Source organism: Perca fluviatilis, chromosome 3 (genome assembly GCF_010015445.1).
Source record: "Perca fluviatilis chromosome 3, GENO_Pfluv_1.0, whole genome shotgun sequence".
NCBI classification, from domain to species: Eukaryota; Metazoa; Chordata; class Actinopteri; order Perciformes; family Percidae; genus Perca; species Perca fluviatilis.
Genome location: NC_053114.1, coordinates 29,567,454 through 29,590,498, shown reverse-complemented (window position 1 = coordinate 29,590,498; position 23,045 = coordinate 29,567,454). Strand labels below are relative to the sequence as shown.

The 23,045-nt window shown below is 38.8% G+C and overlaps 1 protein-coding gene across 1 annotated transcript in view; it reads right to left on the bottom strand.

Annotated features, from left to right (window-relative positions):
• myom2b (myomesin 2b) overlaps window positions 1–23,045 on the bottom strand; it is a 36,829-nt gene that overhangs the window by 2,091 nt on the left and 11,693 nt on the right. Inside the window, exons 12-38 of the mRNA XM_039794375.1 lie at window positions 21,261–21,314; window positions 20,980–21,107; window positions 20,142–20,325; window positions 19,837–20,011; window positions 19,622–19,743; window positions 19,270–19,457; window positions 18,818–18,944; window positions 18,411–18,589; window positions 15,805–15,919; window positions 15,364–15,523; window positions 15,122–15,228; window positions 14,066–14,110; window positions 13,521–13,657; window positions 13,171–13,315; window positions 12,180–12,242; window positions 11,215–11,282; window positions 10,168–10,281; window positions 9,791–9,878; window positions 9,033–9,071; window positions 8,042–8,147; window positions 7,085–7,151; window positions 6,608–6,704; window positions 6,101–6,137; window positions 3,248–3,270; window positions 2,962–3,017; window positions 2,789–2,878; window positions 410–535 (exon numbers count right to left, since the gene is read on the bottom strand). Of these exons, the coding sequence (XP_039650309.1) occupies window positions 410–535; window positions 2,789–2,878; window positions 2,962–3,017; window positions 3,248–3,270; window positions 6,101–6,137; window positions 6,608–6,704; window positions 7,085–7,151; window positions 8,042–8,147; window positions 9,033–9,071; window positions 9,791–9,878; window positions 10,168–10,281; window positions 11,215–11,282; window positions 12,180–12,242; window positions 13,171–13,315; window positions 13,521–13,657; window positions 14,066–14,110; window positions 15,122–15,228; window positions 15,364–15,523; window positions 15,805–15,919; window positions 18,411–18,589; window positions 18,818–18,944; window positions 19,270–19,457; window positions 19,622–19,743; window positions 19,837–20,011; window positions 20,142–20,325; window positions 20,980–21,107; window positions 21,261–21,314 (2,840 nt within the window). The remainder of the gene's footprint in view (window positions 1–409; window positions 536–2,788; window positions 2,879–2,961; window positions 3,018–3,247; window positions 3,271–6,100; window positions 6,138–6,607; window positions 6,705–7,084; window positions 7,152–8,041; window positions 8,148–9,032; window positions 9,072–9,790; window positions 9,879–10,167; window positions 10,282–11,214; window positions 11,283–12,179; window positions 12,243–13,170; window positions 13,316–13,520; window positions 13,658–14,065; window positions 14,111–15,121; window positions 15,229–15,363; window positions 15,524–15,804; window positions 15,920–18,410; window positions 18,590–18,817; window positions 18,945–19,269; window positions 19,458–19,621; window positions 19,744–19,836; window positions 20,012–20,141; window positions 20,326–20,979; window positions 21,108–21,260; window positions 21,315–23,045) is intronic.

Sequence of the window (23,045 nt, the reverse complement as noted above, 5' to 3'; positions counted from 1 at the left end):
CAAGTCACGTGGCCGGGATAGCTCAGTTGGTAGAGCAGGCACACATATATAGACGCAGCAGCCGCGGGTTCGACTCTGACCTGCAGCCCTTTCCTGCATGTCATTCCCCTTCTCTCTCCCCTTTCATGTCTTCATCTGTTCTGTGGAATTAAAGGCCTAAAATGCCCACAAAAAAATCTTATCTTAAAAATAAATAAATAAAAAAAACTGTTTAATCAGGGTCAGACAAAAATCACAAGGTCAAATATCAGCTCTGTTACCAGCCCTTGTTACACACAAGTGTGATCACAAAAAATATCCCACTGTTGGGCCCCAATGAAAAGATAAGATTTGTGCCACAGATGGTCAGAAAAAACTCCATGGCTCTGAGTAAATCCAGTCATATGTGGCACACAGCAGTGACACTCACCACTATATCCACAGACTCCCCTCCGTATTTGTTCTGGACAATCATGGTATATCTGCCAGAATCCTCCATGGAAACACCTTTGATCGTCAGACTGGCAAACTTGCCCTGGTCCAGGGAGACCACGTACTGAAATACGAAATCAAAGGTTAAGGAAGTGAGAAAGCCACCACAGGGAGTTTAGCATGATTTAACATTTAAAACGCCTGTCACTTTGAGTTTTACTTCAAAATCAATGTATCTTTTACTCAGAGCAGCAGCATAAGCTTTGATTACCACCTCGCTTTAGCAAATGCTGAGCACTGCTTGATGGGCTTGGTGGACATGAGGACAAATTATCTATTCCAGTCTGTTGTCTATTCATATCTGCTGAGGCCTGTTAGATCAACCATAATATGATTGGATTAAATGACAATAAAAACATATTCCATCCGTACTTCTTGAGACCACAAAATTGAGTGATTTTTAGTACACTTGTGTAGATATTCTTCAGACACCTGAGACAACATAGAGAACTTGTATTCTGACTTGCACCATGTGAGCTGCTGACAAGAATACAGTATTTTAATTTCCCTCTCTCATGCAGTACCTGCCCACTCATTTGCAACGTCTGGGCATTAGTACATTTTATGGAGTGGCACTTGTAGCATGCTAATTAAATTGCTATTAAGAGAAATAGTTGCCTTTTATTTTGAGAAATAAAAAAAAAATTCTACTGGCCTAAAAATCAAACAGACCTAAAACAGATGTTTGCAATTGATGGCCTTTTTTGTTATATGGTCTTAGATAATTGCATTCATTTATTAGACCAGTGCAGGCTAATCTGTGGTTTGCTAGTTTCTCTTTTGTTTGACTGATGAAAGGTAGCTCCTGTATTAAAAATAAATCATGAAATTAGGTAATTATGGTTTTGTGAAAACATGTTAAAAATGATTATTCCTGGTATTTACCACCTGCTCCAACACGCCTCTATTTAAACCTGTATAGTTTTAGAGTAACACCTATTCCTGCTCTGAGTTTCTCTGGATCTGTATATATTTCTGTTTGTTTTTCTGTTGATATCTTCAGTATCCTCTGTGGTAGCGAGGTAGAGGAGACACACTCCTGAGGTTTGGAAAACACATCACCAAGGACATCTGTTCTTGTTTTAGACAGATTATTAGCAGGTGAGGGAATGAATAAAGAAGAGGGCAAACTTCAACACATATTCCACCTGGACCGCGGTTTCTCAAACTTAAATCTTCAAAGCCGTTAAGAGCCGCAGGATGCTGATGCTGTTGAAAGAGCCTACACTGACTGGGGATGGGCTGTAGACTTGTACTGGTTGGCAAGTAGGTCAATGAGTTATGAGAGGTAGATTTGTTCCATCAAGTCTTAATCCTGATCACCTCAGCAGTACATATTGAGGCTATATAGAGACTTCCAGCTTTGCAATCAGTTTAACAAGGAACTAAAGTGTATCATTGGGGATCTTGTTTATTTCATCAGTTTCAATGTTGTGTACTAATTAAAAATTAATTGAAACATGCACTACTCAGAAAGTACTTTGTTTTTTTACTACCTCAATATTTCCTCCAGTATTCCCTGAAACTCTTATTCAAACATTACTTTTCCATTACTTGATATTAGTTTGCATCAGGGGCACAGCATAAAATTCTGGGCCCTGTAGAAAGGCATTCTCTATGGGCCCCCCATCCCCCCCCCCCCCCCCCCACCTTTTTCCCCCCCCCCCCCCCCACCCCCCCTTCTCAGTCCCCTTTCAACCCCCAGTCTGACACCCCTGGTTTGCATCTAATTTTCAAAGGCAAAATGTCTTGCTCTGGCAAGAACATCTACCGTGATATCATCACAGTCGGGCAGAAACCTTGTATCTCTGTGTGTTTTGTCATTAAAAAAAATTCATTAATCAATGCTATTGGTCACACTCTACATCCGTCTGTGGGTTTTAACAGATATTTACACAGTGACAAAGTGATTTGGTCTGACTTTCCTTCGCCCGACGGCGACAATATTAAAACCGGTATTGTAGTCATGGTTGTACACTGCATTTTGAAAGTACAATATGCTTTAGGATGCTACCCATATGATTCCAAAGAGTGTGCAATATATAAAAGCCACCGGGAGTAACACAGCAGAATCCAGTAGACATGTACTAAGTGCGGAAACCACAGAGCATCACTAGACAAGTTATTAGAAACACACTATTGCAATAGTGGTTGATTAATAAGGTAATGAATCATGTGCATCAACGGAGGATCAGGGTTTGGGAAGGGAGTAAACAGCTTTAAGAGTCAGCAGTCGTTTGTGGCAGGTAGAAACCAAAGAAAGAACGAGGCCCTGTTTGAAGTGTTTTTTTTCTGTTAGTGTGGCTGAAGCATTTACCTGATCGTCAGGTTCCACATCTGCTCCATTCTTTAACCATGACACCTGAGGCTTGGGGTCCCCACACACTGTACATGTTAAACTCAGGGTCTACAGGAGGAACAAAGATGACTATTTCAGAAAAACATGTACAAATTTACAGATACTTAAATCACATACACTTAGGCACTTACCTTCTTTTCCATAATAGTGACCACATCAGGCAGTCCTCCCACCACCTTACCACGGTCTGAAACAAGCCACATTGTTAATATTACCAATCACTCCTATTGCTTATTATATTGATAATGAACTTTGGGTCATACTTTTCTGTAAGACGACTAAACAATCAGTGGCTTTATGCTTTTTTGAGACATCTGAACAATGATCATTTTTTAACTGAAGTAACTGTAGAAAGTTACTAAGAAAAAGGTAACTGTATTAAACAAAGAAACAAGGAGAATGGAAGGATAAACTCACTCTTCTCAGCATAGGCCTCAGCCCTGAAACACACAGAAAATACAGTCAGAGGTCTGTCTCTCAATCTCTCATACAGCAAACCTGTAGTATAATTATCATATACAGTACTGTGTACAACACTGTAACCTACAATGTATCTTTCAGTATTAATTTGTCTTTCAAACTAAAACAACCAACAAATAATGATTTGAGGATATAACCCTGTATTTTAATGTAGTACAGCCACATATGGTTATGGTCTGTTTCCACTACCTGGCTCTGCTAACTGACCACACACATGATAGCTTTTTCATTTTTGGGTCAGTAGCAGCAGTCAGATGGTTTGCCACAAGGTATTCTGGGTTTAGTGCCAAACCACATAGTACTGTAGTTTACCCAGGGACTTAACAGAATCCTTTCTATGAAAAAAAAAATGATATTGCTTTGTAATCACTAGGTAAGGGCTGTCGGAGCAGCATGAGAGGACCAGAGGTCAGCCACAGGACCAGATGGCTGGAGGAACTCTGCTCTCCTCTCGGCATGTTGATGCTCAATCAAAAGGGCAACAGGATGTCACTTGTTTCAATGTGTTTGTAAAATATTGTGCTTATATGTCTCTCTTTGTATGTTAATTAGAAAAGGGATTTGGACATGTTCCACTCCACATGCAGTGTTTAGTATTTCAATTGATTTTTCTAAATGGATTTGCAAAATTCAGTGTGTGGTAGGGCTGGTTACCGAATTCAATACTTTTTAGGGACCAAGCGAACTGACTCTAAAGTATCGAAAAATGCCTCTTCATTCAATACCCAACTTTAATACCTAAAGAGGAAATGTCATCAGCGAGCCAAAAAGCATGCAGCATGCCGTAATGTGTAATGTAATGTTGTAATTTCTTTTTGTTTTATAAAATTGGTATCTAAAAAAGTATCGTTTAGGAACCGGTATCAAAGTCACAGTATTGGTAACTGTACCGTTATCAAATATTTTGGAACAATACCCAGCCCTAGTGTGTGGGGTTTTGCTCTCACCCAATTAGCCAAAGAACCCAAAATGAAATGTTCCAAATTCATAAACTGAAATACAGTTATTTCAATAGAAAGACCCAATATGCATGTGGATCTACATGCATCTTGGGGTCAGTAAAGTAAGTTGTGTGTGTAGTAAAGTCAACTTGAAAGTCAACTCAAGTTGTCTGACTGAACGGGTCTGCAGGCTTTACTCTAACAGGACCTAGTAAGCAAAAGGTTTTGTGGAGATTAAAATATAAATTAACTTAATTTCTTATTGTTACCATTTTGATAACACTTTATTTGAAGGGGTGTTCATAAGACTGACATGACACTGTCATTATTATGACATGACACTTGTCATGAACATGAATGAGTCATTTTAAGTGTGCATGACTGTTGTCTTTAAGTGTCATTCAGTAAATTATGAGACTTTTAATGCAAAGTTAGCATTGTCCAAGATGTCTTTGTCATGACAACTTGACTTTAACAAAGACAACAATCTTTGTGTTATGACAACTTGACATTAAGAAAGACAGTACAACCTTTCAATGTCTTTGTAATGACAACTTGACATTCATTTTTCAAGGCTGTGCTCAAAATACTCAAAATATTAAAGTGAAAATGTGATTGACTCCACACTCTCACAGACCGTATACTTGTCAAATACCGACACCTTTTCATGGCCCTCAACGTCTGACAACGAAGCCATTACTCCACCATATCTTTACATAGCAAATCGTTGTTTACTGCTATATTAATGTTCTTAATATCGAGTACAGGTCATTTTAATATTCAAATATTATCAAACGACTCAGTTAAAATACCAAATCTATTTATGGTAAATTTTGTTTTCAGTATATGAACAAAAAGTATCCTGGACAATCATTATACATAACTTTTTGCTACCAGGTCTCAAACTTGCAGTGATGAAGCATTGTAAGTAGTGCTGTCAGTTAAACGCGTTATTAACGGCATTAACACAAACCCATTTTAACGCAAGACTAACGTTCTTTTTGGCCTAGCAAACTTTGTAGTTTTTTTCACATGCTGTTGCAACAACTAGTAACAAGCTACAACACCACACCGGATATAGCTAGACCGGAAACAAAACAACAGTCACGCCGCACACACTTGTTTGGGCTTGCGAGACGGCCAAAGAGTAGTAGGCGTTACGTGTTGAGTGGATGGCGAGATGCCGAAATGAATGCCAATAAGATTCTGAATGGAAAGTTTACTTTTAAAAAGTTGCCAAATGGTTCCATTGACAAGACCAAAGTGATCTGTGTATTTTGTCATTGTCGTCCAGTCTGAAATACCACTTGATGGCCAAGCACACAGCTGATGCAAATTCTCCGCCCCCTCGTCAAAGCCAGGTGACAGTGGATGACTTCAGACAGAAGCACATGGATACCACAACTAAGACAAACTTACTGCAGCCATAGCTAAATGGGTGGCTACTGCATGTAGGCCTGTTAACATTGTGAATGTTAATGTGAAATTGAACACTACAGTATATGCCAGTGTTGTTTTCAATAAAAAAGCATTTGCACAAAGCAAGCCGATCCACTTTTCCATGTTGATAAGAGCATTAAAATGAGAACAAAATAATGGGACAAAAAGAAATCAAGGGACATTTAGAATAGATAAAAATGTGCGATTAATTGCGACTAATTGCGATTAATTGCGAGTTAACTATGACATTAATACGATTAATCGCGATTAAATATTTTAATCGTTTGACAGCACTAATTGTAAGTTGAAATGTGAAAGAAACAGTAATTCATCATTAGCAGAGTGAGTCTGACTAAAGTATATACAGAAAGGCACAAGTAAAGAAAGGGATTTGAGAGTGTAGTCTTACTTGAGTTTCTGGAACTCAGTAAAGGCCTTCTCATATACTGTAAAAGAGAAAAACAGAATTGCACTGTTACTGTTCACAATACTAATTTTTTACTTATTTTTAGAGTGATACTCCACTAAAACACTAAACCCTAACTAAAGGTGGCTGTGGCTTGCTCCTTCATGAACAACTGCAGCAGCTCTGCTAAATTAACATATTTTGGTAAAAATAGAAATACACTACTTCTGGCAGAACTTCAGAACATGAGGTGGGGAATAATGCGACATCCAATCTAATATTTGTCAAAAAAAACTGTAAATGACAGAGGAGTACTGCAAACTTTTTACAGCCAGTCCCAAGCATCCGGGGATGAGTGAGATGTTTAGATTTGGGTTGGAGTATAGCTTCAAAGTCTTAAACTACAGACTGAAGCCAAGAACTCCATAAACACAAGAGACTGTGTTGTTTCCATTCCCATTTTTACTCAGAGAGAGAGCGAGAGAGAGAGAGAGAGAAAAAGACACTGACCTTCACCACTGAGGTCCAGTGTTCGTTTATGTGAGTTTTCACGGTCAGTGATCACGATGGAGTACATTCCTTTATCCTTCTCCGTTGGCTCAATCACCTGTGAATCAATTAATTAACAAACCCATCAACTAATCAGTGTGCGGTTGTTTATTCCTACTTTATTTCATGGTTTACAAAAAGGTTCATTCATCTACAGTACCGGCTAATTACAATTATAAAGCTTTCTGACAAAAAGCAAAAGGAAGATGCGCTGTATAATTAAGTAGAATGAATTTTAAAATGTATGATGTTAATATTCATTAGCTATCCCTGTCTAATTTGTCTCAAAGTTGCCTTGGTATCACTTCTACAAAGGCACTCAGAGGACTTTTAAGCAACAGTGCCACTGCTTGAGGGTCTGTCATGTCATGAAATTACTCATGTATGATCCACCTAAGAGGCATATACTGTTCAGCATTGTACAGGAGATGATAATACCTCCATGGTTGCCATAGCAGGGGTTCCTCCAATCATCATCTTGTCACTGTGGGAGAGTTTAGTCTCACTGAGGAGAAGAGAGGAGAGGTTAGTGTGTATGTAGTGTTTGTGAGCAGGTGATGCCTGTTGCGGAGGTAATGGAAAATCATGTTTACATGCCTGCCTAATGTTACGCATAGGGATACCAATTTCTCTCTCTCTCTCTCTCTCTCTCTCTCTCTCTCTTGCTATCTGTCGCTCTCTCTCACACAGACACACACAGACACACACAGACACACACACACACACACACACACACACACACACACACACACACACACACACACACACACACACACACACACACACACACACACACAGAAAGAGCCGGGAGATGTTAAAAATCTAATCTCCAATCTCCAAAAACTGGTTTATTTTTTAACAGAACAGCTTTTACTACCCTGTCACCTGCCTCTATCTCTCTCTATTTCTCTTCATTCCTTTTGTAATTCTTTCTACTTTTCTTTCTGTCCAGTCTCTCTCTCACTCTATTCCTCCTCCCTCCAAATTTTATAGGCTAATCTTCAGGGTACGACAGAGTGCTTTTAAGTGCAGAAAAACCTTGCTTATTTATAGAAAATGAAAGGGTGGGAGTTTTGTCACAAAACAGGTCAATTTTACTGCAATAACCCGGATAATGAAAACACTTGCCAATAGCCATCACAAGTTTCATTATGTTGCTTATTGTTTTTGTCACTCCCGGCAGTTTAACTTGACCGAAAAGGTTGTGGTCAGCATGTTTATAGACAAACTTAAAAGAATACTCTCATTCTTCCTTAGCACTGCTACAAATACTGGAGTTATTGTCGTTATTTTCTTCTTCTTTTCCTCCTTAGTAGTAGTAGTAGTAGTAGTTGTTGCTAGTGTTGTAGTGGCCGTCTTAGTAGTGTTATTAGTGTTATAAATATAATTTCTTACCCATGACACCAGGTGATGTTCATCTCTGAGGTGTAATACTTCATGTGACACTGCAGCTGAATGCCTGTTGCTGTGCACTTAATCACCAGCTCCGCTGCACTGGCTCCTAGAGGAGGTGATGGAGGTGATAGAGGTTGTGGAGGGGCACATTTGAAATGAGAATCAGATACATATTTTTCATCTGCTGCTGATTAACCTGGCCTCTCCATGGCTGCTGCATGATGCACTTTATTGCTCAGAATAAAAATAAAAAATCAGACTTCCATCTGTAGCCATTTGTAGTATCTATCTTAAGACTTCCCTTTTGATGTTACCTTTATCCAGCTTGGAGAGCAGAATTGTACTAATGAAGCAGAGTGCAGATTTTAGAGTGCAGACTGTTTGTATGCTGCATTCAATAAAATGCTTCAAACATCAGAAGCTTTAAAAACTGTTTTTAAATGAACATTACAAGTGAACAAGTGTGTCATTCACCTGGTCACATCACTATGGTTTCCCATTATCACAGTAATGTACCCTCCTCTCCTCTGCAACCACTGCTGTAACAGTTGCCACAGAGCTGTCAAGTTACTTTCTCTTGAAATAGGAGTAAGATGCTCCTACACACTGTCACTGTGACAGCGCAGTGGAATTTTAAAGGGATTTCACCACATGATGGCCAACTGCCTCCAGCATGACAACTTCTGCCACACACTGATACGTGTGTGTGTGTGTGTGTGTGTGTGTGTGTGTGTGTGGCAGTGGGATTTTAATAAACAGAAATATATGATCCTGGGGATGGATCTACTAAATCTCTTATCAATGTGGTTTGATTGTGTCATGTTTAGATCATTTGTACTTGATCCCTTCAGTGGATAGATGATGATGATGGTGATTAATTTAATGTGGATATGTGTTAGTGAGATACTAATTATATGTGTGTGTGTGTGTGTGTGTGTGTGTGTGTGTGTGTGTGTGTGTGTGTGTGTGTGTGTAAAAGACCAATACACACCAGCTAGTTGGCTGATCTTGTTTATGGCATCGTCAAAGACTAGAAGAGAGGCAGAAAAACATGGGTCAGGGAAAGAGCCAGGACAAGGGAAAGTCATGATGCTGCCCTCTTGTGGCTGCATTAAAAGCTCAGTAAGGAAAAGGTCAAATGAAAGGTGTTTTATTTATCTCCATACACTGTGACTTAGTATCCCTGTTGCCATTATTAACCAATTAACTGAGTGTTCTGAATTCTGCTCTTTGGTGGCATCCCAATTAAAATAAAATAGGTATGAAGAGCTGTATCTGTCAGATAATCTCTCCCTTAAGGTCTGATTTAATATGCACTAACCTCCAATACAGAGGGGATAAAGGAGGATCTGACAGTAATAGTCAGTTCTGCCATCAAAACAAAAGTACAAGCTTGAAGTACTACAGAGTATCAGCCTAAGTTCTTTCACATAAGAACATTCAAATGGATTTTCTCAGGAATAAATACAGCCAGCAGGTGAGCTAATTGTCACATGGCAAGAACTATTTTTATACAGTAGTTGGAAAAACAAAGTTGGGGATTGTTTTGTTTAAAAAATCATTAGTTTACCACATACAGATACAGTGTATACATTTGGATCATGTTTCTTTCCTGTCTCCCAAGTTTTTAATGAGCAACAAGCTCTTTCTTCAGTTTATGCTCAGTTAGAAAACCAGCCAGCTGGCAAGTCAGTGAATTACTTCCCCAATTAATCAGCAAGATATATTAAGCAAGACAGATATGTTTACCTTTTCCCGAGATGTCAATTTGGCTCATATCTTTTCCTCTATCATCACTGATGGTGGCCTTATAAACTCCCGCTGTCTTCAGAGAAAACTGGAGAAGACACATAACATAGTGTAGGAAGGAAGGAGGAAACACATAAAATCATGTAGAGGACATAGGGAATGCAGATTTGTTGAATTCTAAATCTGAACACATTGTGTTCTTGTTTTTGGATCCTAAGAGAAACAAACAAAAAATACAGCATCCATGCCTTGACTAAGTAAAGCCACTACGCTATGCTTCATCCTGGTATGTGCATGTATAACCGTGCATAGAAATAATAATACTGTATCTGGTTTCCTCGAATTCAGAAGATTTAACATTACAGAAGTGAAATTACCAGTTTAATGGGCAGTTTACAGACTCCTGATCCCAGATCAGGCTTTACATCAGGGATGATCTCTGTGTCTTCTTTATACCAGTGGAACGCTGATTCTTTCTTCAAGTTAGCAACCTGCAATAAAAAACATAATCACACATATTACTTAAACATTATACAAATTAATTAAATAGGAAGAGAGGTGTTTGATTCTTGTATAGCTTGTATCTATCAGATCATCAAATCGTAATGATACAAATTAAGTCTCAGAATTGCATTTTTGCACTATCCCCATTAATCTATCTCTAAAAGTCACTTATAAGTCCCAAGTTCAATGTGTTGCAACTCATCTTTTCATGGCAAACAGGGCTATTTAACACTTGGCCATTAGAGAGGTTCTGTGTATATATAGTTCCACCTCAGAGAAGCCTGTTAGCAATGCCATTAATGCAGCACACCTCAGATTTTATAACTCATTACCAGATACTAATTCAAGTCAGTGAAGTGTGGAATGTTCACTTTATGTGGTGTCACCCCATCTCACGGATAAAAAATCCACTCTTTCACTCAAGAGAACTTTGGCCTGTAGTCATTTTTAATAAATATATTGTACCCTAACTTAGCACTGACACCAACTACAAATGAAGCCTATTTCGGCAAAATGGTTGATGCTTGAAAAGAAAGAAGTTAATGCCTGCTGTGTATACTGTGGTCACAACCTCCACCCACTTAATGTACTGCATATGTTTTTCTAAATCATTCAAAATGCAGTTGTTTGGGCTAAACTGACAGATTAAACAGATGTCGGCATCAGACTGTCTCAAGGGATATGAACAATACTTTCATTTCAAAATTGTCTTAATTATGTGCTTCATGTTAACAAAGCCAAAAAGAAATCCTGACAGTGTAATTCTGGTTATTTTCAATCTGGACCTTATCATTACACAGTATTTTCACACCCTGCACTGAGCCTCCTAGAATGGCTAATCAGCTATCCACTGAAGTCAGACTCCCATTTGATTAGAGTGTAAATATTCAATAATTATTGATTGATTTAGCGGTGATTACCTTGCAGACCAAACTGACAGAGCAGTCGTCTCCAACCTGAAGTGTCAGGAACTCACTGAAGTGGGGACCTGTGGTGGATAAAGGCAGGAGAGAAAGGCCCAGAGAAAACATGAGCTAAAAACAAATTACTTATGGACCTTGACTGTATGAGCTATATTACCTGCCTTATATGCACAACTATAATGTTAAAATTGTTAATGCAAAATACCACTATGGAAACACTTGAACGTGTGGTAGCTGATCTACACATTTTTTAATTTGGGACTTATTTTGTCATGTAGCAAGCCATTTCAAATGGGTCAATTTTACGTTTTAAGGTTCCAACTGCAACTTAAAGTAATGCAGGTTCTATCACCAACTGTGTTTGGGAATGCTCAAATGTAAGTCATTTTGGGAAAGTATTACGCAGAACATATCCCGGATGTAAGAAAAAAGGTAAGAATGTTCGCCTCCAAGTGAAGCTATGCATTTTAGGTATACACCCAGAGAACTTAGTAGTCAATTCTAAGCAGTCAATGCTGATAGACTTTTAGATTCCTTCAGGCCAGGAGAATGATTGCTTTCTTTTGGAAAAATATGCAAATAGTCTCTGTGAATTTCTGGCTGAAGGAGATTGCAACCTACCTTGCTTTAGATAGACTGATTTAGATTAAGATTAAGACATACTTTATTAATCCCGCAAGGGGAAATTACATTTCAAGGAAAGACAAAACAATTTATTCATATTGATCTAATAGTTGTGTAAGTGTATGATAATTTTGTGACTTTTATTTTTATTTTTGATTAGTTTTGTATGTGTGTAAAAATATTGTTGACTAAAAAAAGTAATGCAGGTCTGTTACTTTCCTGTACACTCATCATTAGATTAGTTGTTTCCTAGGCAACATAGTGGTGAGCTGGTCTCAGCCTAAGAAGAGTAGAAGCTCATGTAAGTTTAAGAGTGGATGATGTTTTGTATTTCTTACCCTCCTTGACTCTGATGTATTCTCTCCTCTGGTAGTCAGCCTCCGCCAGTGCTGCTTTGAAAGCTGTGTGCATATACAGATACACGTAAACACAGGATAATTAAAAGATCAAAGTGTTGCCAGTAGTTGCTACAGATTCTGTCAGTGGATTAGCTAGCAAATAGACCTCTGTATGAGAGTTGAATCATAATTTATGAAATCAGGCTTCTTCATTTGAATCTCTAAGTGTCCTTCATACACAATGGCTTCAAACCCACCTTTGCATTCATCAAGTGAATACAGTTTCTTAATGTAGTCTCTTATGCTAGAGATGGAGTAAGTTAAGCACATACTGTATATACTTTATACTACATGTCTCAACAGGGTGTGTTCATCCTGGCTGAGGCTTGCCAGCATATCCTGGGGTGCTGTACCTGGGGTGACAGAGCTTTCACCATCGCAGCCCCCTCTCTCTGGAACTACCTCCCGCATCTCTACGCATCTGTGACTCTACTGAGCTGGACACTTTCAAATAACTCATCAAAACACACCTCTTCAGATTAGCCTTCCACCTACAATAGTCTCACATATTATTCACTGTTAGTTGCTGGTTTTATTGTTTCACTTGCTTTTAATATGCTTGTTTTATGTGTTTGTTCCATTGCTTCATCTATTTTTGATGTGCTTAATGTGCTGGCTTTACTGTAAAGTGTCTTTGAATACCATGTAAAGCGCTATATAAATAAAATGTATTATTATTATATCCACTGATTAGTAAGGAGGAAAATAAGGATTTTTAAATGTCCTTTTTGCACCCGTAGACTCAACATACTGCATCAACAGTTATGTTATGGTTGTAATGTAAAACCTTAGTGGACAAATGTGTTATTGTCCACCGTTCTTAGGTGGTATATTGTCATCAATAGCAGGGCTGTATACTGTATGTTGTTTGACGAGTTAAGAAAGACAGTGGAGATGCTGGTAGTGAGAAATCAGACCTGGCCTCTCTTACCATCTCCTATCAGAACCAGTGAGCTCTGTGCTTTGCCTCCTCCATCTGTGATCTGGCAGGTAAATGTCCCCTCATTTTCCTCAGTGAAATGGTCCATGATGAACTCAATAATACCTGAAGAGACATCATGACCCATCTTGTTGGGCTGCAGAAAAATAGAGTTGGCTGTTGTGAATATGGATACTTTCTTTATTGTGATTTTAATGCTGCAACATGCAGCTGACTGAATTATGGTCAGCGTACATCAAGGGAAGACAGATAATTCTTTCAGCTTGAAGCCAGAAAGTAATTTATTTCCATTTCTCCCTAATGTGTGTCCATGCCCTAAACTACAGTACAGTGTATCTTACATCAGCTCCAGACAGTTCCTTGTTGTTGGCAAAGAATTTGTAGGTGACATTGGAAGAAATCTCTTCAGCCTGCAGCCAGAACCTCATTCTGCCTCTCTCCAAAATCTTATAGGCCAACTCTGACTTCAGCGGGATGACTAATTGGAGAGAAAAGGAGAAAGAAAGGTTGCAGGTTCAAAAACATTATTGCACTTATGTACTAATAACTTGACCAAACTGGTGTACTGTATTAGTAACAGGAGAGGAGAGAGAGGGGAGAGGAGGCAAAAGGTGAGGTGAATAGTGGTTAGCCAGGTGATGTAAAAGCAGGTAAGACTTTTTGGATCAAATAAGAGAAATGTCCTCCGAAAAGAAAAAAGAAATCTGAAAGGTTCAAAGCTAGTCAGAACAAAGCAAAATGAAGGCATGAAAGGGAGAAACTGATAAATGGAGAGAGAGAGGGTAAATCAGACGGAGCAGAGGAAAAAGTGTGTGAGAAGAGAGATTAAAAGGGACAAAGAGAAACAGATTATGAAAGATTGAAAGAGTCAGCCAGAGGTACCTACTTGGGTGTCTGATATCATAGCTGAGCGCCAGCATCTTTGCCAACTCTGAAACATAAAGATACAGCGTATTCATTTCATGCAACAATGGGCACAAACAAGTAATTAAAATGCATCTCAAACACAGTACAGAGATTAATTTTATCATGTACTTTGACGGGTGTTTCAAGTACCAAGTTTGGAGTTGGAGAGGTCACTACTGTGATTGTGTTTAATAGGCAGATAAATGCACAGACACTTCAAGAGTGAAGCAAATACAGCCATAGGAAAGAAAATACATTATTATTATGGCTGGTTAGTGGAGCCTTCTCAAGTACCTGATATAAGGGAAAGAAATCGAACCTTGTATAATAGGAGTTTGGAAAATCTTGTGAATTAGGCTGAAAAAACTGTAGGCCAAATGGGAAGCAATCAGTGTAAGGTGCACTGAATAATAATGGTATAGCCTCGACATAAAGCCCTTTGCCATGAAGATGCTGTTTTAAAAACACACACACGCACACACACACACGCACGCACGCACACACACACACACACACACACACACACACACACACACACAGCCCCCCAGTATTCATCAGATGTGTAATGAAATTGTTTCTTGCCTACATGCCAATGAGATCGTTTTTTATTCACTGTCTCATTGCTTTCATCTTGATTTCATCAAACACATCGCCTCAGTTCTTCGATAAATAGTGTAGTTTTAATGTGTGGATGTTTTGCAGTACAGATGTTCAATGATCAAGGCACGAAATATGAATATTTGCATGCACAACTTTAACAGAAGGAGGAAACAAATATGAAATATCATTAAATGTAATCCTGACGAGATGATGGAGATATTAATAGCAACAATTCAAATTACTGTATGTCAACAGGAATAATGTTGACATCTGTCAGTCTAGGCTGTCAATAACTGAAACAAATATATATTAAAAAGTTTAGGATGCAGAGAGAATTTTTCGTGTTGGATTTCATTTCTGTACATTTTAAAAGCCAGAGTTCAGCCGGGTGGTTAAGCGCCAGAGCCCCACTTACACAGTGATTGGTGAATCCTACCTTCAGCAGAGATTGAATAGCTGGATGACACTCCCTCTGTGTTGGTGACAGAAACAGAGTACGTCCCAAAGTCTTCTTTCTCTGCATTCTTAAAGATCAGCTTTGAACTACGATGCAGGGCAGGAGAGAGACACAGGCAGACAGACAGACAGGTGCACATTTAAGATTTTAAAATGCATTTTCTTCACAGTATGCATTGTTCACATGTGTACACAAAAATATTTGAGTGTGTGTGGTCTTACTGGTTGCCTTCGGTCTTAATCACTCCTCTGGAGAAATCTGTAATTTCTTTATAATCTTTCTTCCAGATGAATTGAGAGCCCTCGTTTAATTGACAGGACTCGAATGACAGAACAATGTCACCTGACTTCTCATCCACAACACAGGATACCTCCTGGGATCCTTGAATACACATAGACAAACACACACAACTTTTTAAAGTGCACCCATTTCAGTCTCCAAAAAAAGGCACAGAAGGAATTGACGGTAGATTTTATATTTTGGTGGAACTGTCTGTTTCGTTCCCCACTTTCATCTTGCCTCTAGCACTTTCAAAAAGAGTGCACAATTCCAATTTAGCAAAGCCATGTGTTGGCTATGTTGCGTCTTTTCAAATGGATGCCTTTTTCATAAATTGAGGACACATTTTTGATAATCTCCTACTGTTTGTGAATAAATGTTACCTTCTACAGCCTTGGCAGTCACGGGATCAGAGGCCATTGAGGCCATACCCACTCCTGCAGCGTTGACCGCACGCACTCGGAACACGTAGCTAGTGCCCGCCTCCAGACTTGTTACCTAGGAAACAAAAACACAAGAAAACCTAGTGTTGGTGAAGGGAGTATATTTATAATTTTTTTCTAAACTGGTGTCATCAGTTTGGGCAATCTTGACAATAACTGGCATTAACTCTGTTGCAGTAGATTTCTGAGGTAACTTATTTGGCAGATGAGAAAGTGACAGCAGTAATCAATTCTGAGATCCAGCAGCTACTGCAAAATGTGTCATATACTAAGACCCAGACCCAATGCGTTTTAGTAATAAATAGATTCACATAATTTGTATTCACTCATAATTATTCTGTACTGTTTTGCAACCCTTGTTTTATTAGACTGGTAAATATTATTTGCATTACACGGTACTCAAATACATATAATTTTGATAAGGTGACTGACTTGCCTGTGTCACATTTGAGATTCAATTGCTACCACTTTTCATTATAAAACCAAGCATGGTCATCTACCTTCTTAGCTTTGCTCAGCCTGTAACTGTTTACTTTATCCACTAGATGTCAGTGTCACACAGTTTAATATAGTGCCCTTTATTTAGAGAGTGTGGCCAACTAGGGAATCAAATTTCTTGAGCTATCCCATTATACGATTGGTTCCGAGATGGTCACGTGTTTCATGGACTCCATGTTTGATACCAACATTCATCTGATTCCCATTGACATAGTGCAGGGAATAGTGGAAACATGTAATAAATTATTTAAAAAATGACATAAATCACTGAAAAAATGCCCAACTGTTGTGCGTTTGGCTGCAATGAAAGACAGGGAAGCGGCAAAAGATTTCACAAGTCCCCCCGTGAAGCAAAAAGGGAGTATGGGAGCTGTTCATTATTGTGAGAGGTAAATGTCAATTTCTCTCTTCGATATGATAACAAATTACATAGGACAAATATAGTAATACCATAGTTAATGTCTACCATGCTGTCAAAAAAAGTGCTAACACTGCTTAAGAAATGAATGAAGTTTGCCTTATGCTAGCGCCTTATGCTAGCGTTAGCTTTTTCGCTAGCACTCCATGTACCTAAATCCTTGTGATCTTGCCATAGTCATATGGCTTTTGGTCTCGACAGAGTCCAGCTGTCTTTATTATGTTCATAATAATATTGGAGGCGGGGGAAAGTGAAACACAGCTTGGACGGGGATGTTCGGCTTTTCAGAAGTTTAGACAGCTAGCTAACGCTACGCCGATGTTTGCTAACGTTTGCGCGACAGCATTAGCCTAGCCTGCTAGGCAAATATTACGACTGCCTTCGGAGTTTCCTATATCTGCATCCAAGTTGTCAACATAAGACCTGTGGCGTTAGTGCTCCTTTTGTACCATAATTTTATTGAAGGAAATATTGAGCTTCGCTCCTCTGAGATGGGTGGGATTGTGTTACGTTACACACAAAGCTAGCTATAGTTAGCCTGTATGCTAGCGGACATTAGAAAGGTAAACACTGCTCAGAGACTTATAAGGCGACGTGGTCACTCACTACAATGGGCACTTTTTTTAGGGCCATTTACGATATAGAAGGCAAATATACACTGGAATATTTCTGTAAGGGCCTTTTACATATTGATAAATGTTGATAATAACATGTATATGCCTGTTGATGGTGAAAATAAGCGATTTATTTCAAGATAGAATATTCACCCCATAGGGTTAGCTACACTGGTATCCAATATGGCACCCATGATTTGAGTTGGCCACACTCTCTAAATAAAGGGCACTAGTTTAATATAAGTGTATCACTGCATTGTACAATAGGCTTAATAAAACACTATAGTCTGGTCCAGAAGGCTCAAATGTAATGTATGGTAGTTTGAAAATAATATTATAGCGAACAGGAGCCGATGGAGAGACAAAAGTATAGAGACGCACAGAACTGAACATATTAACATAAGCAACATACAATGTAGCATCAGGAGCACAGGTAGAACAGTTTTAACTTGTTTCAGCAGTGCTGACATTATTACACCAGCATCAAGTTTATCCAAAATACTACTTTACAAAGTTAAATAAAGTTATATTCTGTGTCTTTTTTACACTTTGTAACACATGTCTGATTAAGAAAAACTATAACAAATTTAAATGGTTATGGCATAACTTAAAGATTGCAACTAACAATTATTTGAATTATTGATAAATCGGTCAATTAATTGTTAGTCTATAAAATGTCAGACAACAGTAATAATTGGCCATCACAATTTCCTAAAGCCCAAGTTGACCAACAGGCCTAAAAATATTAAGTGTACAGTCATAGAAGACTAAGAAATTCACAATTGAGCTTGAACCAAATATATTTTTGCTTAAAAAAAGAACAAACAATTTATCAATTATGAAAATGTATTAATTATCAACTAATCAATTATTCAACTTATTATTTCAGCTCCACAAAACTTTTTTGTCAAATTGCAATGTATTAAGATACTATTATATGGAAGAAATTCAGATAAATAATCATACTGGTAACCCTTAAATAGATTAACTATAAACCATATTGAAGATGCTCTCACCTTGAGGAAGCGGTGACTGACAGCTGTCTCATTGGCTGTGGTCCAGTCAGAAGTGCCCTTCTTGGCATACTCAACATGATAACCTGTAATTGGTCCAGAACCAGCATAGACAGGCTTTTTCCACTCAACCACCAATGAATTATCTCTCACTTCACTGAAAGTCAGGTCATAGGCAGGGCCTAAAGGACACACAGAATGAGAGGAGAAGAGACACAAACCCACATTTGTATTTGATTGTATTTGTGTGGACAATCCATTGACATTATTCACTCTCTTACTCCCTATTCTAAAGGCTATTTGGTACACATGAGTATAATTGCCATATACCGTACTTGTATGAGCTTCATATTTTTTAGGCAAATTGCAAAGTATGACAGTGTGACAAGTCAGTCAGAAGATTTACTTACCAGGCTCCGGCATAGTCCAGGCCTCACAGCTGAAGTCGGCTGAATGTTTAGAAGCTCTTCCGAGGCCAGCCAGGTTGGCTGCATACACCTGGAACTGATAGACTGCTCCCTCTGTCAAGCCCTCCACCTGTCAATTTTTTTTTTACCATGGTTACTAACATGGCAATCATCAATAAGCAAGACACCTTTCAAACTCACACAAGCCGATCCAGCGTGAAATAGTGGATAGTTGTAGTGAATGAGTGTATCCAGTAATCCAATCTGACCCAGATATTTTTCTTAGAATGTGGAAAACCAAACTATAGTTAAAAGAAAGTAGGTATGTGACTTAAGTTTTGTTGTAGTATCAGAGAACAACTAAAGTACTTGTATCGAATTTATGCTAAAATTGTTGCTCCCTCTTCAGTGTGTTTTGACGCTTTAGGTAAGCTGAACAGCAGACATTATTGTACCTTATAAAGTCTTTCTGTGATTGGCTGGATGTGAACCTCCCTCCACATGGTTGTTCCGCTGCGTCTTTTGTCCACATAATACTCCTTGATGTTTGCTCCTCCAGAGTGAGAAGGCTTTTTCCAGTTCAGAACCACTGAATGGCCGTCACAGTTCAGCAGTGCAATGTCGTAAGGAGCAGAGGGGTGGGCTGAAAAGGCAGTTGTGAATTATGATACTTATAATTACATTAACTGTACTTTGCAACCTTCAAAATCCTTATCACAGTCCAGCAGCGAGACATTACAAAGCAGATAATCATCATTGTCACCATCATCATCAATAACAATGATCAAAAAATATGCCAATACTGACTTAGGGCAGCCTTGACAGTCAGAGGTGCAGACTCCTGGGATTCATCACTAAGACCCAGCTCATTGATAGCCTGGACACGGAACACGTAGGTTTCTCCAGTGGTCAGACCACTAACCACAAACCTGCACAAACAGAATCACATGCATGAGTATCACTTTTGTACGCTATAACCAAAAATAAAAGAAAGACATGTTTTTGTTTGGTTGAAAACATACTTAGTGTTCTTGTGAGGTTTGTGATTGGCCGAGGTCCAGTCCTTAGACCCCTTAACACACTGGTCGATGTAGTAGCCAATCAGATTGTTGGGTTCCTTTGGAGGAGCCCACTGGATGAGGACAGAGGTGTTTGTTTCCCTGGTAGAAATCACCTGACCGGGAGCAGATGGCACACCTGAAGACAACAAAAGATAGCAAGTGTAAATATGTACAATAAATGACAAAAACACAACAGCAGCTTAAGTGTGGATTTATTCCACTGTAGAAATGTTTGTAACAATGAAAGGAAATTGACAGAAAAAGACCTTTGAGTTCCTGAGTCTCGATCGGTCCAGTTGGCTCTGATGGCTCACTGGCTCCATACATATTGGCAGACAGAACTCTGAACTTATATTGTTTTCCCTCTGCCAAGTCAAAGACAGCATAACGGGGAGAGCGAATAGGAATCTGAGTGTTAACACGCTGCCACGCACCACTGTCTGCCATGCACTGTGGGGAGAGAGAGAGAGAGAGAGAGAGAGAGAGAAAGCATACCTGATGTCACTATACATCCACACATAATGCGATGTGCTACAGTTTAGCCTGAATGCAAATCTTTAGTAATTGTTTAGATTAATCTAGTCACTTTACAATTGTAAGATCTAGTGCAGTTCAGAAAGCTGCAGAAGGAAAACTGCTATTTTCATCACACATGGAAACATAATGTATTCTACAGAAGCAAAGAATAGTATTGTATACTGTCATATACAGGTTAAATGGTTGTTTCTTTGGCACCAAAATTGAGGTGTTTAACACAAAAGTCAGCTTATGAATGACATTAATATTGTAGAACCAAATAAAGCAGTGTACAGTATTTGTTATACAAATGCACTTATTCAAACCATTCTAATGTGCCTCTGATTAAGTAATCCTGTTATTTTAATCCTCCCCTAGAATTCCAAGGAGAAAAAGGAGGATGAGAAATTTGCGCACACAAGCACCCAACAACAGCCTTTGACCTCTTCATTTCAAACTACATTGCAGATTTACTTGGGGGAGTAGGGAGGGGCTTTCAAATACAGAAGAACATGCATTCTTACACTACTAGAAAGGTAGTTTTACGGTGTGAAGCAGCATTGGTGACAGTGTGACATTGTTTGTTACCTTTTCTATGTAGTACCACATGGGAGCCTTGCTGGAATACGCAGGAGCTTTCCAGCTCAGGACAACATATGTCCTGTCTGTTTCTGAGGCATAAATTCCTGATGGAGCACCTGGGGGCTTTCCGTCAGCTAAACAGAAACACACACACACACAGATGTTGTATACACACTTGCACTGTGAAAAACCCACTGTTTTCTCCTACTATGTACATAAATATACTAGAAGGATATTATAGAGATTATATATAATATAGATATGTGTTCATTTGAGGAAAAACTCACCTTCAACATCATCATGGTAAGATACAATATCTAGTTTTCCTCCAAGTTTTTTGGCTACAGGAAGATAAAAAAAACAAAAACATTATCACCCATCTGCTTTAGGTGCATGTTAAAGTTACAGAACTGCATTTATTGTTCATTTAGTAAAATTGTTTGTTTATGTTGATGACAAAGGACCAGTCATTTTTAAGGCTGCACTAATCAAGGAAGGGCACATTATTCAAACATAAACCAAACTTCGTACAACGACCCTTAGATGTAACTGAGTCTAACAAAGCAGTTTGGTCAGTGAAGCAAAATTATCAGACGCGCAATAAATTCTGCAGTATGTCATGTAAAATAAACAGAGAAAATGTGAACTTGAATTGAACCTGAATTTACAGTGAGTAAAATGTAAACTATTTACATTAAACCATAATTTTAAGCTTTTTATAATTCAGTGATGCTGTAATAGAGCAGCAGAATAACTGCACTTCAACCACATCTCATCGACATACTAAGAGCAACACAACTTGTGACATCTACAGTCAGTAGACCTAATTTACCTGCTTTGTAATTCATGTACAAACTAATCATGTACTCTAATCTACTTTTTTGTTTTGAATAATATGTGGAAACTTTCAAGAACTGGCTATATGATTAACTACTTTTGTGTCCAGTCAGTAAGAGAAAGTAGCAAAAGAGACATTTATTGATATGATAATGTCAGAAATCATTACTTTAGATTCCATACAAGCATACCAAAACAGCAGCCACTTTTGGCATGTCAGTTACTACAGGACACATTTCTTCAAGTCTTTAAATTATGTAATACTACTGCAATGCCCGTTGAAAATGTGCCTGTTTGGAACAGGCGACTGCTTGGCCTTTGGTATTGCTGCTTGTAGAATTCTTCAAAACCAAATTGTACCACAAAATTACTTACAGAAGGACCCCAAACCACTTAATATGCAACCCCATATAGCCTACTACTGACTTACAGTGTAGGCTACGTCTACATCAGAGGAAGACATTGTACTACTATATTTACCTGACAGAGAACGGGGCAGATTCAGAATGTAATCACAAAATATCACATTGACAATGTGGAGTAATCAGACATTAGCATCATGGACTCATGGCAGTGTGCTACCCACCCGGCCCGTTATGAGAGCTAATCAGCACATATCTGCATTAATCAACCACCAGAACAAGATGGTGTGTGTGTGTGTGTGTGTGTGTGTGTGTGTGCACGCATGCAGAGAGAGAGAGAGAGAGAGAGAGAGAGAGAGAGAGAGAGAGAGAGAGAGAGAGAGAGAGAGAGAGTGTTGTCTTGTGTCATATTATTTTTAACAAATTTAACACTTGGCTTGATGGTTAACGGTGAAGTATGGATTTGATTCGCGGGTATTTTGGCGACGGTAATGTTATTAGTGTTGTAAGTTAGCAGTAGACTTAATTAACCTGACCCAACTGATGTGTCTGCCCGGTTCAACTCTGAGATTTTCTCACATTGCACAGCGCTCTGAAGGAATAATCTCAGAGATTACGTTATGTTCTGCCAGCTCACAGCAATTTAATACAATAGCAGGAAAAGAGTCTGAGGTGTATGTCACATTTTAGCTGTCAAAGCTCCGCTGCTCTCTGTCTCTGGTCCACAGTGTGAGAGGGGGAGTGGCCAGTGGCTAGAGCGGCAAAAGCCAATGTGTGCTTCTTTTACCTATATATTTAACAATATCTTTTGCATTTCTAATCGAAACTACGTGGCAACTTGGCAATGCACTTACTCGTGCCCGTAGCAAGACA